This window comes from Muntiacus reevesi, chromosome X (assembly GCF_963930625.1).
Source record: "Muntiacus reevesi chromosome X, mMunRee1.1, whole genome shotgun sequence".
Classification (NCBI taxonomy): domain Eukaryota; kingdom Metazoa; phylum Chordata; class Mammalia; order Artiodactyla; family Cervidae; genus Muntiacus; species Muntiacus reevesi.
This window is the reverse complement of record NC_089271.1, coordinates 63489636-63502367: the sequence shown is the minus strand read 5'-3', so window position 1 is coordinate 63502367 and position 12732 is coordinate 63489636. Positions and strand designations below refer to the sequence as shown.

The following is a 12732-nucleotide window of genomic DNA, read 5'->3' as shown; positions in this document are numbered from 1 at the left end:
TCACCTGTAAGAGGCTGGTAATCACTGGTACTATAGTCCTAGGAATATCACAAGGAACCACTGAGAGCCAGGCACAGGGTCCCTGCTGTATAAGTTGCTTTTAATAGATTCTGCCAAATTACCTCCCAAATAGATTTCTTGCACCACCGCCACAGGGGTTTGCTCCTAACTTCTCCCACTCTCAGAATGGTTAACCTCTAGGAAGGTTGTCTTCCTAGTGTGTGAAACCTGATTAGTTGTTTTAGTTTACATCTTAAGAATCAGCAGTCATGAGCACCTTTGCGACTGTAACTGGACACTAAGATTCTCTCTTCTTTCAATTGCCTCAGATCGGAGAAAGAGCTGAGGGAGCAAGGTCAACCCCAGTCTGTCCCTCAAATCTGACTGCCAAGAACGTTTGATGGAGCAGTTGAGGCAGAGATGTTACAGAACAAAACTACGATCCCTTTGTCCTCTGGCCACTGAGGGAGAAGTACGCCGACCACTCACCACTGAGTGCGGGATTCCTCTGCCCACTCTCCCATTGGTCATAAGACTTGTGGTGGAAGGGAGGCTGGCAAGTGCTTTCAGCACGTGCTAGACGCCCAGCGCCTCCATCCTGACGTTTCATCCTCACCTCCCAGGAGACCAGCACCCTCAGTACCCTCCTGCCTCCCGCTCCACCCATTTTGTACACAGTCAGGGCTCAGGGCTGTGACTCTAACCAGAAAGCAGAGGTGCGACAGGAGGAGGTGGGAAGAGAGGCTTGACAGACGTATCCTCGCAGCTTCAACTTCACCCACCAACTCCAAACTGCCACGATGGTCCTTGGGCTTGGCAGCAAGCCAGAGGAGGCTGTCGACCCCATTGGTTACACCTCGAGGGGACGGCCAAACAAGGCGCGTGCTGGTTGGGAGGAACCGGACCAATGAGGAGGCGGCAGCTCTGGCGCGCTGAAAGTCTCGCGTTATTTGCGGCCATCTCCTGCGTGTGGTGCTTCTGTTGCTTGCCGGCGAGCTACAGTCGACACCCGCCTCGCCTGCCGTGACTACCACCGCCGCCGCCACCGCGACCCGGTTGATAAATCGTCGCCACCCCAGGTCCGGTGGCCACCCAGATCGCGACATGAGCTCCCCAGATGATGAGGTGTCTGTTTCGGGAGCGGGTTTCAGCTCAGAGTGTGGGGAGCAGACCAGCGGCCTTGAGGCCGGCTCCGCAGGCCCGCAGGGACCCAGCCTTATCCCCGAGGCTGGGGCACTGCGAAGCTGCGAGGGTGAGGGCGGGGATGGCTTCCCAGACCCTGAGGGCTTCGAGTCAGAGCGGGAGCTGCTGGAAGCGGGAGGGCCAGGGCTGTGGGGCTGGGAAGGCCGGCCTGGGTCCCTGGCCGACGAACAGGGGGACGCCCTGCAGCTGGCTGACGAGTCAGTGGCGGCCATCCTGCAGCAGCTGGCCAACCTGAATTTGCTGGGCACCTGTGCTTACCTGTCCCAGGAGAGCTATGTGGTCGGCGAAGTGTCTGCCTTGTGGAATCTCGAGGCGCGTCCCCGCAGTCGAGGCAGTGCCACCCAGAGGTGTGGGGAAGCGGCACAGGCTGAGGCCGGCCCTCTCCACGTCGGTGGGAACCCTAAGAGAGGCACTAGAAGTAGGTTGAACGTGGCTGTGGATCGCCAGTGGCCCCCCTCAGAAAGCCAAGCTGAGCTGCTGTCCGACCCCAAGTCCTCTGATGAGTTCAGTGAGATAGAGCGGATGAGGGTGAGCATTTATCCCAAAGACGGAGGCCAGGCCACGCTCAACAGCCCTGAGGATCCTGGGAACACACCCAGACGCTTGCATGTCCAAGGCAGAGAGAATCTCCTTAACGTGCCAGGCACTTGCCAGTCCTCGGCTCCACAAGGATTAATTTCGGTTGTGGAAAGGGAGGGCAGGCAGGGCGATGCAGAGCAGGAGGACACCTCTCCCCCTAAGAAAATGCAGAGCGTGCTCTGGGGGAAGGGGGGCAGCCTGCCCAGCTACCCGGGAGTGGCAGTAGTATCAGTTACTGCAGCTGCCGCTACAGGCAGCAGGCCGCGGCCCACTCCTAGGAGGAAGGGGGTCCAGGAGAAGAAATCCCTTGGGGGCATCTCCAAACCTGCTGTGGAGAGAACCTTCCCTTCCTGGGGGCAGGGAATCTCGGCCACTCCCCTGGAACTGGCCACCTTTCCCCCAATCTCTGGCATCCCACTACTCGGGAGGTCCAAGAAGTATGCCTTGGTCCCTTTGGGAGCTGAAGAGTCCAAGCACACTGGCGCTGAGAAGAAACCCGTGGCTAGGCGGGCCCGGGAGTCGGTGGCAGCAGTGGCGGTGTCAGGAGCAGACAACGACCCAAATAGAGACCCATTCCAAAAAGGCCAAGTGAGTAGGCCAGACACCTCCTCTCTCCCCACTCTTCCCCCTCCCACCCTCCCCAGGGCACAGGTCTTCACCCGGTGCTCCTTCTCTCCATCCCTCAGGGGTCGTCATTGGGTGGCCCTCGGTCACTGGGTCATTAGGATGCCAGATTGGTGTCCTTTCACTAGGGACAAACGTTAAGGTAGCACTTTGGGTGTGCTGAGCTCGGTTCTCCACCTTTGTCCTATTTTCAGCCTCCTCCACGAGGCTGGGTCTGGAGTGGAAGGGAGAGCTGGTAGCTGAATTGATTTGAGGGGACCCCTTAAAAGCTTCACAGAGCTTCGGTGTTTAGACACATCACTTTCCTGAATCCTACTTCCTAACTCTTCCCCAAACCTTTTTGCAGGGGCCTCAGGCTTTCTCAGTGCCACATGTTGTCCCCAGCTCAGTTCTGCCTACAGGCCTGGGGCTGACTGACAGAGAATGTGCTAAAGAGATCAGCCTTTCAATACTCTTTCCGATTCCCTGCCTCAGCTCTGTCTTGAATCACATGAGCTCTCACAAACACAGACATATAAATGCACTGGTACACACACGCACACGCACACACATATCCTTACACCAGCTTAGTGAGAAATCTTGTTTGTAGCTTACCACTGACAGGCCATGGCCATCTTTTCCATCGCTGCATCATGGAGAACCTGGCAGGGCCAACCTCAACATCAGAGGCACACAGGATTCAAGAAACTCAGAGCCCGTGGCCATGAACAAGGGAGAAGTCAGGCCCAGAGGGCCTGGCCCATCACGTGAGTGTCCTGGGTTTTGATATGGGGGAGGAGGCCAGGGGTGAGGGCAGAAACCTCTGTATCTGACTCACTCTCTCTTCTGGGGGCTCAGCCTTGCTCTCAGGCCACTTCTCCCATGAGAAACAGGGTGTCACCAGGGCTGGACCTGGCACCATCACCTTCTGTGTAGAATTTGTTTGGCAGGGGTGATCTGTGGCAGTGCCCCAACAGCTACTCTGGGCGTAGACCTGCAGGCTAATGGCCTTTTCTGTGAAGTGCTGTTCGCCCACATTGCTCTCCCAGGTGCTGGCTGTGGCTGCCGCTCTGGGAGGCTCGAATGCAGAGCCTCCATCATGGTGAAATGGCTGCCCTAAGGAATAGAGGGGCAGGCCCAGAGAGAAGTTTTGAGCTGCCTCCCAGGCAGAGCAGGGGAGACGTGATGCTAGCAGAGGGTGGTACTGCCTCACCTCACGTTAGAGCCTGCTTGGCGGTTTCCACCTTACTGGGAACCTGGGAAGCTGGATTGTGTGTCCTTTCCCTCTCAGGTGACCAGGAACCAACTGACCATGGCCCAAGACCGAAAAGGCAGCAGCAGCCACGCAGAAGGCAGGGCTGTCCTCGGGTAATGTTTCTTCTGGCTCCTATGAATGCACACCCAAACACCATGGTGGGATCTGAGTCCAAGTGCAACTGACTTGTGTGGGCCAACCCCGCCCCTATCCCGCACCCCAGGGAGGGAGCCCACCTCCATTCCACTGAGGAATGTCTTTCCCTTGCCAGTCTAGACACCTGGTTTGGGATGAGGACCCGGGGAAGAAGAGAGGAGGAGGAGAGGCGAGGCGGGTGTATACTAACCATTTCTGTTCCTCCTTTGTCTGCTGGCCTAGTGTCTGGTGCTACAGAGAGAAATAGACGACCTTAAGGAGCAACTTGGTATGAGGAACCAGGGACAGAGAGCAGCGGGTTCTTAGTGCAGAATCGGGGTGGGCCCTTGGGGTGAGGAGGGCTGCAGGTGCAGGGGGCCTCGTAGGGATCAGCATTCCTGTGGGGAGGAGAACCTATCAAGCCTGTCCGTGGAGTGTGCGGTGCATGTCCAGCTGGGCGTGCGGACAAGCAGCAAAGTACTGTGTGGACTGCGTGCATACTCTGCCAGCCAGACGAGTCCTAGAGAGCTCCTTCTAATAGGACTTGTAGAGATGCCCTGTTGATCTGGTGTGGCCTCTAAGGGTCTTGTTGGATTGTTTGTGAGACAATTTTTGAATGGTTTGGGCATGGCCCTGAGCTTGAGAGCTGCTGGCACATTATGTTTCCTTTTAGGAAATGGCTCCATATTAAATTCCAGTAGTGGGGAGTGATCAGGCCCAGAGCACTTTGCATCGGGGCTGGGGGTATGTGTGTTTCAGGTTGCAGGGCTAGGTGGTTCCCCACCGGGACAGGGGCACAGGCTTCTATGTCCGTCTGTCTGGAGCACCTGTTTATGCCTCTCCCTGTTGCAGCCTCCATGCGGTACCTGGCTGACAAGTTCCAGATCGTTTGACGTGAGTGTTACACACTGCATACCCCTTCCCACAACGTTGGCTGTTGAGCAGGGCTGTGGGCTGCCCTGGCTTGAGGTTCTTCCCTGACTCTGCTGTTTTACAGGTGGAGTCCAGTATCTTCCTGCAAGAGGAGCAGCTGTTACCTCCCGGGCCGGCGAGCTGCGGCTAAGCTTGTTGCCTCTCGTTCTGCCTCCACCAGGGCATCCTCTGCCCTTGTTTGCCCCCTCTCTGCCCCAGTTTCACAGCAGTTTTTGATTAAAGGACTTCTCATATTCTGTGCTCTACCCTCTCTCTCGGAGGTAGGGGTAGGCGGAGTGGGGCAAGGCCTGGTGGGGAGCCACTCATATCAGAGCCTGTTGCAGAGCAGTACTTCTGGCATCCTGCGGTGGGGATTCTGGGTCAGCCTCTGCTCCCATCCAGGCCAGCAGGGCACCAGAGTGCCCCTGGTCTGGGTTCACTGAGGGCCTTGTATGGCCACATTGACCCATCCTCCCATTCCCTTAAAGGCTTCTTCTAGTTCTTTAAATTCGCTCCTCTGGGATTTGCCGGTTCCCATCCATCGTTGACATTCTGCCTCCCCATTGGAAGGAACTCATGACTCACAGAGCTCCATCCCATCCTGCTTGCTGCACTGGATTCATGTCCCAATTACCCTGACCACTCTATTTTCCATTGGAGTACCCTCGATCCCTCCCCTGAATTGCCATTGGTGACCTTGCGTGCACCTGTAGTTCAGCAGGTGGAAACAGGCACAGGTGCCCTCATCTCCCCCTTCCCAGGCTCTGCCCTCTCATTGGAGTCCCTACTGCCCGTACCATCCCCACCCCCGCCCCACTCCCACCTTGCACGCTGGAACCTGCACACAGTCCTCATCTCCTCTTTAGCCCTCACCCCTGAGACTCAGGCACCAATAGTTTCGCTTCTCCTTTGGATTCAATGAAGGACTTTGGCATGAAGCCTGGACCCAGTGACCTGGGGAGCAGGAGGGAACGTACAGGGAACACAGGAGACAGGCTAGTCTCTGGACTGGACGTCAGGAGACGCATCTGTTTGGTGCCAACCTGGGTCAGACTGCACCCTGCCAGCTAGAGATGGATGGTGGTCTTTTGTGTTTTCACATTCTTCCTGCCCTAGAAAGTGAACAAGGGGTTATGTTCACACCGTCACACCTCCACTTCCCTGAGCTTCTATACTTCCTCACCCTGGTGACCAAAGTCCCAGGCCCCTCTCTGTCCAAGGGTGGTGCTGATGCTGGTGCTGAACTTCTCCCCAGGCACAACTTACCTACATGTCTCGGTGGGCAGAGACCTCTCAGCTGGATGGTCTCTGGCAAATTTACTCACTCGGACAACAGCGAGATGGGCTACACCACCAGGCAATAACCACTGGATCAGCTGCAAACTAAGTGATCAAGCCCACCTGCTCCAAGGAGGGGTTTGAGTGGAAGGAGTAAGTCCCACACATGTTCTTTTCCGACCCTGAGGTCTCTGCGGGTCCCAACCCTCCTGCTCTGTCCACCTGACCTCATGCCATGAGCCCCGGAAGGAAGTCACCATGAGAGCATAGGGGAAGGGTGGACCCAAGTGCTCCCCATTGCTCAGGTGCAGTCACCCCTAACTCCCCACAAGTAACCCAGGTTGGGGGGGTTCTCCTGTTTCTAAGATGGGCAGCCATATCCCATGTACCCTTCCCATTTTTACCCATCCACACCCTCAGCAGTTGGCAGACATCACAGAATTGCAAGTTAGGATCCAGTGCCTCCTCCAGCGACTCCAACATTTTGAGATGTCCTGTCCTGAGGTTTGGTGAACTGCATCCTCTCCTTCTATGTTTTGGTAATGTGACAACATCCCTTGAATAAAGCAGATCCGACCCTTGCTTTGGCTCACTCAATGCCTTACCGGATCTGGACCAGTCTCTTACTTCCATTACTGCCTGAATCACATCTTTCTGCCTCAAGGGGCATTATCCCTGATGACTTTTATTCACACAGAGAGATGCCCAGGCACAAGCTTTGAATGTGCTACCCACCATCAAACCCTCTTTTGTGAAATAAAACCATGGTGTTTCAGGAAGGGAGTCAGGCAGAACCTACCCTCACTTCACTCAAATACAAATGTGTCCCTCTGAGTCACAGGCTGACACAGCCCTGGGGTCTTGGCTAAGAGAAGGAAGTCCTCCTCAAACTTCAGGGTGGGGGGGAGAAATTGAACACAGATTTCAGACCCTGTCTTGGGTGCCCTAACAAGTAGTCTGGCAGACTGAGCTGGGACACTCCGGGAAATAGCATTTGCAGGAAAATCTATGTCATGGGGCTGATGGAACAGTATTTGATGGAGACCTTGTAAGAACACAGACTTACCAACCATACTTGTCATAGAGCCTGACAGGCCCCTTTCCACCCAAGGGCAGAGAGACATCCAGGCTGCAGGAGTGTAGGCTGGTCAGCTGGCTAGGGCAGGGAGGATATGAAAGCTCCAAGGACTGGACCATCCATCTCTAGCTGTCAGGGTGCACTCTGCCCCAGATTGGCACCAGACGCCTCTCCTGACTTCCAGCTCAGCAACTAACCTGAGCATTTCTCCTGTATTCCCTGTACCTTCACTCCTGCTCCCCAGTTCACTGGGTCCAAGATTCATCCTCATGCCCTTTACTGAACCCGAGGAAGTGGGAGCAAAAGTTTTGGTGCCTGAGTCTCAGGGGTGAGTGCTAAACAGGAGAGGGGGAGAGTATGCAGGTTCCTGCTTGCAAGCTGGTACTGGGGGGTGGGGTGGGGATCCACTGAGAGGGTAGGGCCCAGGAAGGGGGAAGATGAGCAAACCTGTGCCTGTTACCACCTGCTTAAGTAAACATGCAGGCAAGGTCATGGATGACAAGCCAGGGGAGGGATCGAGGGTGCTCTGACAGGAAAGCAGAGGGGTCAGGGTAAGCAGGACAATGAGTGCAGTGAGGGAAGGGTGAAAGACTGGAGCTCTGTAAGGGGGTCATGAGTTCCTTCCGACAGGGAAGCAGAGTGGCAGCAATGAATGGAAACTGCTAAACCCCAGAGGAGGGTGTTTAGAGAAATAGAAAGGGCCTTCAGGCAAAAGGGAGGACGTGCCAATGTGGCCAGACAGAGGCCACACAGAACACAGACTGGGGGCGCTCCGCTGGTCTGATGGCCTGGATGGTAGCAGAGGCTGACCCAGAGATCCCAACACTAATTCCAGAGGTACTGTTCTGGAAAATGTTCTGACGTGGAACAGCTCCCCACCAGGCCTCGTCCCACTCCCTTAACCCCTACCCCCCAGAGACAGGGCAGAACACAGAACATAAGAAGTCCTTTAATCAAACACTGCTGTGACACTGGGCAGAGAGGGGGCAAAACAAAGGGCAGAGGATGCCCTGGTGGAGGCAGAACAAGAGGCAACAAGCTTGGCTATAGCTCGCCGGCCTTGGAGGTCAACTGCTGCTCCTCTTGCAGGAAGATACTGGACTCAACCTGTAAAACAGCAGAATCAGGGAAGAGCCTCAAGCCAGGGCCAGCCCACAGCCTTGCTCAAGAGCCAACGTTGTGGGAAGGGGCATGCAGGGTGTAACACTCACTTCAAACGATCTGGAACTTGTCAGCCAGGTACCGCTTGGAGGCTGCAACAGGGAGAGGCATAAACAGGTGCTCCAGACAGACAGAATATAAACCTGTGCCCCTGTCCCCGTGGGGAATCACCTAGCCCTGCAACCTGAAACACACATACCCCCAACCACGATGCAAAGAGCTCTGGGCCTGATCACTCCCCGCTACCGGAATTAAATGTGGAGCCATTTCCTAAAAGGAGACGTAATGTGTCAAGAGCTCTCAAGCTCCGGGCCATGCCCAAACCATTCAAAAACTGTCTCGCGAACAATCCAACAAGACCCTTAGAGACCACAACAGATCAACAAGGCATCTCTACAAGTCCTATCAGGAGCTCTCTAGGACTCGTCTGGCTGGCAGAGTATGCACGCAGTCCACACAGTACTTTGCTACTTGTCCGCACGCCCAGCTGAACATGCACCGCACACTCCACGGACAGGCTTGATAGGTTCTCCTCCCCACAGGAATGCTGATCCCTATAAGGCCCCCTGCACCTGCAGCCCACCCCACCACAAGGGCCCACCCTGCTTCTGCACTAAGAACCTGCTGCTCTCTGTCCCTGGTTCCTCATACCAAGTTGCTCCTTAAGGTCGTCTATTTCTCTCTGTAGCACCAGACACTAGGCCAGCAGACACAGGAGGAAGAGAAATGGTTAGTATACACCCGCCTCCCCTCTCCTCCTCCTCTCCTCTCCCCCGGGCCCTCCATCCCAAAGCCAGGTGTCTAGACTGGCAAGGGAAAAACTTTCCTCCGGGGAAAGGAGGTGGGCTCCCTCCCTGGGGTTCGGGATGGGGGTGGGGGGGCCCCACACATGTCAGTTGAACTTGGACCCAGATCCCACCATGGGGTTTGGGTGTGCATTTCCAGGAGCCAGAAGAAGTATTACCCGAGGACACCCCTGCCTTCCGGGTAGCTGCTGCTGTCTTTTCGGTCTTGGGGGATGGTCAGTTGGTTCCTGGTCACCTGAGAGGGAAAGGGCACACAATCCAGCTTCCCAGGTTCCCAGTGAGGTGGAAAGGGCCAGGTCGGGTCTAACGTGAGGTGAGGCCATACCACCCTCTGCTAGCATCAAGCCTCCCCTGCTCTGCCCGGCAGGCAGTCCAAATCTTCTCTCTGGGCCTGCCCCTCCTTTTCCTTAGGGGCAGCCATTTCACCACGATGGTCGGCAAAGACTCTGGTTCTGGGTTCGAGCCTCCCAGAGCGGCAGCCACAGCCAGCACCTGGGAGAGCAATGTGGGCAAACAGCACTTCACGGAAAAGGCTATTAGCCTGCAGGTCTACGCCCAGACTAGCTGTTGGGGCACTGCCACCGATCACCCCTGCCAAACAAATCCCACACAGAAGGTGAGGGGGCCAGGTCCAGCCCTGTTGACACCCTGTTTCCCATGGGAGAAGCGGCCTGAGAGCAAGGCTGAGCCCCCAGAAGAGAGAGAGAGAGTCAGAGACAGAGGTTTCTGCCCTCACCCCTGGCCTCCTCCCCACATATCAAAACCCAGGACACTCACCTGAGGGGCCAGGCCCTCTGGGCATGACTCCTCCCTTGTTACTGGCCATGGGCTCTGAGTTTCCTGAATCCCGTGCCCCTCTGATGTAGAGGTTGGCGCTGCTGTGTTCTCCATGATGCATCCATGGACAAGATGGCCCTGGCCTGTCAGTGGTCAGCTAAAAACAAAAATTTCTCACTAATCTGGAGTAAGGGTGTGTGTGTGTGCACACGAGCGTGTGTGTACCAGTGCATTTATATGTCTGTGTCAGTGTGTGTGAGAGCTCGAGTGATTCAAGACGGAGCTGAGGCAGGGAATTGGAAAGAGAATTGAAAGGCTGATCACTTTAGCAAATTCTCTCTCAGTCAGCCCCAGGCCAGTAGGCAGAGCTGAGCTGGGGTCAACAGTTTGGCACTGAGAAACCTGGGCACCCTGCAAGGAAGGTTTGGGGAAGAGCTAGGAAGTAGGAAGCAGGAAAGTGATGCGTCTAAACACCGAAGCTCTGTGAAGCTTTTAAGGGGTCCCCTCAAATCAATTCAGCTATCAGCTCTCCCTTCCACTCCAGCCCCAGCCTCGTGGAGGAGGCTGGAAACAGGCCAAGGGTGGAGAACCGAGCCCAGCACACCCGAAGTGCTACCTTAACGTTTGTCCCTAGTAAAAGGATCCCAATCTGGCATCCTAATGACCCAGTGACCGAGGGCCACCCAATGACGACCCCTGAGGAATGGAGAGAGGGACAAGGGGTGAAGACCTGTGCCGTGGGGAGGGTGGGAGGGGGAAGAGTGGGGAGAGAGGAGGGGTCTGGCCTACTCACTTGACCCTTTGGGAATGGGTCTCTATTTGGGTCGTTGTCTTCTCCCGACACCGCCATTGCTGCCACCAACTCCTGGGCTCGCCTAGCCACGGATTTCTTCCCAGCACCGGTGTGCTTGAACTCTTTGACTCCCGAAGGGACCAAGGCCTCCTTCTTGGACCTCCCGAGCAGCGGGATGCCGGAGATTGGGGGGAAGGTGGCCGGTTCCAGGGGAGTGGCCGAGACTCCCTGCCCCCAGGAAGGGAAGGTTCTCTCCACGGCAGGTTTGGAGATGCCCCCAAGGGATTTCTTCTCCTGGATCCCCTTCCTCCTAGGAGTGGGCCACGGCCCACTGCCTGTAGCGGCAGCTGCAGCAGCTGATACTACTGCCACTCCCGGGTAGCTGGACAGGCTGTTCCCCTTCCCCCAGAGCACACTCTGCACTTTCTTAGGGGTAGAGATGTCCTCCTGCTCTGCACCGCCCTGCCTGCCCTGCTTTTCCACAACTGAAATTAATCCTTGCGGAGCCGAGGACAGGCAAGTGCCTGGCACGTTAAGGAGATTCTCCCTGCCTTGGACATTCGAGCGTCTGGGTGTGTTCCCAGGATCCTCGGGGCTCTTGAGCTTGGCCCGGCCTCCGTCTTTGGGAGAAATGCTCACCCTCATCAACTCTATCTCACTAAACTCCTCAGAGGACTCGGGGTCAGACAGCAGCCCGGCTGGATTTTCTGAAGGAGGCCACTGGTGATCCACAGCCACGTTCAACCTACTCTTTGTGCCTCTTTTAGGGTTCCCCCAGGCCCGGCCCGCCTTGGGCCCGCCGACCCCGTTAGGGCCAGCCTCAGCCTGTGCCGCTTCCCCACACTTATGGGCGGCACCGCCTCGATGGCAAGGACGTTCCTTGAGGTCCCACAAGTCAGACACCTCGCCGACCGCGTAGCTCTCCTGGGACAGGTATCTGCTGATGCCCAGCACGTTCAGGTAGGCCATCTGCTGCAGGATGGCCGCCATTGACTCGTCAGCCAGCTGCAGGGCATCGCCCTGGTCGTCGGCCGGGAAGCCAGACCGGCCTTCGCGGCCCCACAGCACCGGCCCTCCCGCTTCCAGCAGTTCCCGCTCTGACTCAAAGTCCTCAGGGTCTGGGAAGCCACCCCCGCCCTCACCCTCGCTGCTTCCAGTTGCCCCCGGCTCAGGGCCAGGGCTGGGGCCGGGGCCGGGGCCGGGTCCCTGCGGGGCTGTGAAGCTGGCCTCAAGGCCGCTGGTCCGCTCCCCGCAGTCTGAGCCGAAACCCGCTCCCGAAGCAGACACCTCATCATCTGGGGAGCTCATGTCGTGAGATGGATTGCTGCCAGATCTGGGGCGGTGATGATTTATCTGGGTCGCGGTGGCGGCGGTTCGGGCAGGTAAGGCGGGCGGTGTCTGGAGTGCGCAGTCAAGCACCAGCCGCACCACACGCAGGAGATGGCCGCAAATAACGCGAGGCTTTCAGCGCGCCAGCCCTGCCGCCTCCTCATTGGTCCGCTTCCTGCCAACCAGCATGCGCCTTGTTTGGCCGTCCCCGCGAGGTGTAACCAATGGGGTCGAGGGCCTCCGCTGGTTTGCTGCCCAGCCCAAGGGCCATCCCGGCAGTTTGGAGTTGGTGGGTGAAGGTGATCCTGCGAGTATACCTCTGTCAAGCCTCTCTTCCCACCTCCTCCTGTCCCACCTCCCCTTTACGCTTAGAGTCACATCCCTGAGCCCTGACTGTGTACAAAATGGGTGGAGCGGGAGGCAGGAGGGTACTGAGGGCGCTGGTCTCTGGGAGGTGAGGATGAAACGTCAGGATGGAGGCGCTGGACGCCTAGCACGTGCTGAAAGCACTTGCCAGCCTCCCTTCCACCACAAGTCTTATGACCCAATGGGAGAATGGGCAGAGGAATCCCGCACTCAGTGATGAGTGGTCGGCGTACTTCTCCCTAAGTGGCCAGAGGACAAAGGGATCGTAGTTTTGTTCTGTAACATCTCTGCCTCAACTGCTCCATCAAACGTTCTTGGCAGTCAGATTTGAGGGACAGACTGGGGTTGACCTTGCTCCCTCAGCTCTTTTTCCAATCTGAGGCAATTGAAAGAAGAGAGAATCTCAGTGTCCATTTACACTTGCAAAGGTGCTCACGACTGCTGATTCTTGAGATGT

The 12732-nt window shown here is 56.7% G+C and overlaps 2 protein-coding genes across 2 annotated transcripts; one reads left to right on the top strand and one right to left on the bottom strand.

Moving 5' to 3' along the window:
* Positions 1 to 1104: 1104 nt before the first annotated feature.
* Positions 1105 to 4838, top strand: LOC136154498 (uncharacterized protein CXorf49 homolog). Its single transcript, XM_065916759.1, has 4 exons — positions 1105 to 2370; positions 3677 to 3753; positions 4628 to 4637; positions 4773 to 4838. The coding sequence occupies exons 1-4, from the start codon at positions 1105 to 1107 to the stop codon at positions 4836 to 4838; spliced, it is 1419 nt and encodes a 472-aa protein (XP_065772831.1).
* Positions 4839 to 8087: 3249 nt separating this feature from the next.
* Positions 8088 to 11888, bottom strand: LOC136154497 (uncharacterized protein CXorf49 homolog). Its single transcript, XM_065916758.1, has 6 exons — positions 10581 to 11888; positions 9437 to 9502; positions 9185 to 9245; positions 8451 to 8474; positions 8262 to 8296; positions 8088 to 8150 (listed from the first exon to the last, which is right to left on the bottom strand). Exons 1-6 carry the CDS (start codon positions 11886 to 11888, stop codon positions 8088 to 8090), a joined length of 1557 nt encoding a protein of 518 aa, XP_065772830.1.
* Positions 11889 to 12732: the final 844 nt, after the last annotated feature.